Source organism: Cardiocondyla obscurior, unplaced genomic scaffold (assembly GCF_019399895.1).
Source record: "Cardiocondyla obscurior isolate alpha-2009 unplaced genomic scaffold, Cobs3.1 scaffold62_0_118913, whole genome shotgun sequence".
In the NCBI taxonomy this organism is placed as follows: Eukaryota; Metazoa; Arthropoda; class Insecta; order Hymenoptera; family Formicidae; genus Cardiocondyla; species Cardiocondyla obscurior.
Genome location: NW_027228808.1, coordinates 31,355 through 34,935, shown reverse-complemented (window position 1 = coordinate 34,935; position 3,581 = coordinate 31,355). Strand labels below are relative to the sequence as shown.

The 3,581-nt window shown below is 43.7% G+C and overlaps 1 protein-coding gene across 1 annotated transcript; it reads right to left on the bottom strand.

The window, feature by feature from the left end:
- Positions 1 to 526: 526 nt before the first annotated feature.
- Positions 527 to 2,694, bottom strand: LOC139112892 (uncharacterized). The gene has a single exon (XM_070673874.1). It carries the CDS (start codon positions 2,692 to 2,694, stop codon positions 715 to 717), a length of 1,980 nt encoding a protein of 659 aa, XP_070529975.1. The 3' UTR covers positions 527 to 714.
- Between the last annotated feature and the right edge of the window lie 887 nt (positions 2,695 to 3,581).

The window sequence follows — 3,581 nt, the reverse complement described above, 5'->3', positions numbered from 1 at the left end:
AATCACACAGGTTAATAAATATAGCAAATAGTGAAACTGTTGGATTATGGTAAGGTAAGGTATCACTGAATCTAGCACACGATGTAGAATTAACAATAAGTATATATTCTAAAGTTACGTTACAATAATGTTGGTTATACAAGAATAAAGTTTAAGATATAAGTACGAACTAGAAGAAAATAGTAAAGGACCCGCACGCGGGATGGACTCTCCTTAGAGAGATGTGACTCGACTTAGAACTGGGTACGAAGTGAGCTCTCTAGCTCGGGCATGGACCTCCTTCGGTTTGATCCCCTCCATCGTCGTTGGCTGACGGTGGGGGTGATGCGCGCGCCGCCGCTGGCCGTTGATGGGGCGATGACGCAGGTGGGGATGATGCGTGCGCCGTCGCTGACTGTTGGTGGGGCGATGACGCGTCTGCTCTGCTGACTGTTGCGTGGGGGTGATGACGTAGGCGATGACGCAGGTCCATGTGGTACGCAATACGATTACGCAATACTATCTTATGTTTAATGCTATTCTTATATAATGTGTTTATGTAATGACGCACATGCGTCTAAGTAGATTAAGGATTAACGATGTCATACAAGTAAAAAGGCGAAAAATTTCTTAGGTGTAGTGTCTCTTATTAACTATGTGTTGTGGGGTCGTAACACCTCCCCCCTTAAAATAAAAGATTGGCCAATGTGCCAATGTTTTTGCTTAAAACTATACTTAATTATTTCCGTCTATATATTGACGCAGTGATGCGTATGTATACTTGTGGGGTACCTTTTCTTCAGGAAAATCAGCTTTGGAGGTTGATGGCGGGTGAAGAGCTTCTATCGTTGAATGGGGTTTATCTTCTTTGGGGATATCTGGCTCTCGTTCCCTTGTTGGTTTTCCTCCCAGGTGTAGTAACAGGTGCGTGACTGAACTCCACAAGGCTCCCAATAGATGGAGACTCCTTCCGTAGACGGTGTGTAGAGCGTAACCGTGAATAATGGTATCTATGCAGAGTTTTACAAATCTGATGATTAGGAAGATTGCCAGTATTCCTGCACTGGCTGATCCAAATGACATGAATCCTTTCCAGATTCGTCGTCCCGTATTTTCAGCAATATGATCGAGTGTGGCTTCATCCAGTAAGCCAATCATAGATATTGATCCAGGTGCGACTTTATTTCCCATCGCGCCTTGTGCAATGTTGTTAATCATTGCTGGTTTTTCCACTGGAAACATTATGTGTGTCCTGAGTCGGTCTAGGTCGTCGGTAGAGTAGATTCCGCTCGCTGCTAGACCTGCTGGGCTGGTATAATGCCATTTAGGTTGTGATAGTGGTTCGATTATTGGAGGCGGAAGAGTTTCCATTGGTCGTGGTGCTACTCTATACCAAGTGTTTTCGATTTTGTACATGGCAGGTAATAAACCATGGCAATCACGAACTGTTCCTTTTCTCGTGATTATCCGGGATCTTGGTAATAAGAAGAACGATTCGTTGTGTCTCGTAATTGGCAACTCGTTGTAGCAGTCTTCGGTGTGTCTAATTTTACACTCCACTGGAATGCATTTAATCATGTGGATGACTTCTCCACTTGTTACGGCAGTATAACCGGGTCCTTTCATTAGTCTTATCGCCATTTCGTCTGGTGCGATACTGGCTAGTGATAAGGCGTTTTGTAGCACTTGGCGCTCCAATGCGCATTTCTGTTCCATAATGTCTCTGTATAGTTTAGACAGTTGGGTCTTTATATGCTTTTCTACATATATAAATTTAGAATTCACATATGCGAAAATGTCTAAATTATCGACTGATATTTTAGATCTTGTCTTGAAGGTTGCTCCTCTTTTAGTCTCCAATATGAATAGCTTCGGGTGTTCCGTTTGCAGTAATGTGTATCCACACACATTGATTTCGTGCGTTTTGGTCAGAGCAAACGTTGTATCTTGTGATGTCACTGTGTAGATTATTGGGTTGTCTGGGTTATTTCGTGATGTCAATTTTGCAGCTATTCCTTCATACAGTATGTCGTATCGATCGAAGTGGCAGGTATCAGTGGGTAGAATTGGCCAATACGTTTCTGTCCCTTCAGCGTCCATGCAGTATCCTCTTGAAAGAGTGCATTTTGTTCCAACTGGTAGTATCACTTGTCCTGAAGCTCGTTTTACTGGCGCTTCCGAGGATCTGAGTGTAATCTTGATACTGGCCTGTACCACAACGTTCTCCCAATTTCCATATCCATCAGAGTATTGTGATCCGCTACAGCGTCCATCGACTGACACGGATCCGGCTAACGTTGCGCTTCTGAAGTTGGTTGAGTTTTTGGTGAGTCCATCGAGGATGGCGTTGACAATAGTAATGGAGCCGGTGTCGTGTATTCTTCTGCAAGCTTGTTCGCCTACTTCCTGAATGTATTCGCGGCGTCCATTATGAACGACTGATGTGTGCGAGTGCATTCCACAGTAGGAAATGGTTCGGTCTATTTCTATTCTGCATTGGGTTATGGTTACCCTATCGTAGTCCGATGTCTGCATAAGTTGTACGTAGACTTTTTCTTCTTTTGGTTCCAGGCTTCCGACGTCACAGTCTCCAATATCGAGAAGTGATAGTGTGGTTATATTCATTCCTTGTCCTCCACAATCATAGCCTATCAGCGCTGTTGCTAACGGCAAGAGTGTTGTGATGACGAGAGTCTTCCTGGCAGAGAGAGTCATGTTGTCGGTCAGTGGTCTTCGGGTGTAGTGCCGGTTCTTGGCTCCGATGACCGGGAATATGTATCCTTTTCAGGTGACTCAGCATTGGGAGGGGCTAACTTAATCTTATCCATGTGGACGGTTCGCGTGACTCGGTTGTTTATCTTAAGACGTACGTTATTTCGAGGGAGTATCTCAATTACTTGATAAGGTCCTACATACTGGTCCCCAAGTTTATGTGTCGGTTCTTTTAAGAGATACACCATATCATCTTTCTTTATACAATTTAAATTCTGTCTTGCGTCGTATCTTGCCTTTGATTTATGTTTCGCATTTATAAGATTAGATTGGGCGCTCGTCTGTACATCATGAATCTTATCGTGTAACTTAATGAGATAGTCGGTATAGCTTTCGTTCGGAACGTCTTCTGGGAATGGATTGCTTGTCGGTACGCGGGCGGCTTTGCCAAATACTAATTCATGAGGCGTGTAACCCGTTCCCTCATGAACGCTCGTGTTGTAAGATAAGCTTGCTAAGCTAAGATAACAGTCCCAATCGGATTTGTTATCTACAATTTGTTTTAAGTATTCCCAGAGAACGTGGTGTGACCGTTCTATTGACCCATTCGCCTGAGGTCGATAAGCGGTCGTCTTAAAAGTAGTTATCCGAAATCGTTTGGCTATCGCTCGCATGAGACTGTTTAAGAAATGTGACCCTTGGTCTGTCAATAGCGCTTTAGGAGCACCATAAATACAGATAAACTTTTCAACGAATGCGTCGGCAACGTCTAACGCGCCGGCTTTCTTTAAGGGTATAGCTAATGAATATTTTGTCAAAAGATCTTGGATAGTTAAAATGTATGAATGTCCTGTGCGAGAGGTAGGCAACGGTCCCATAATGTCCATAGA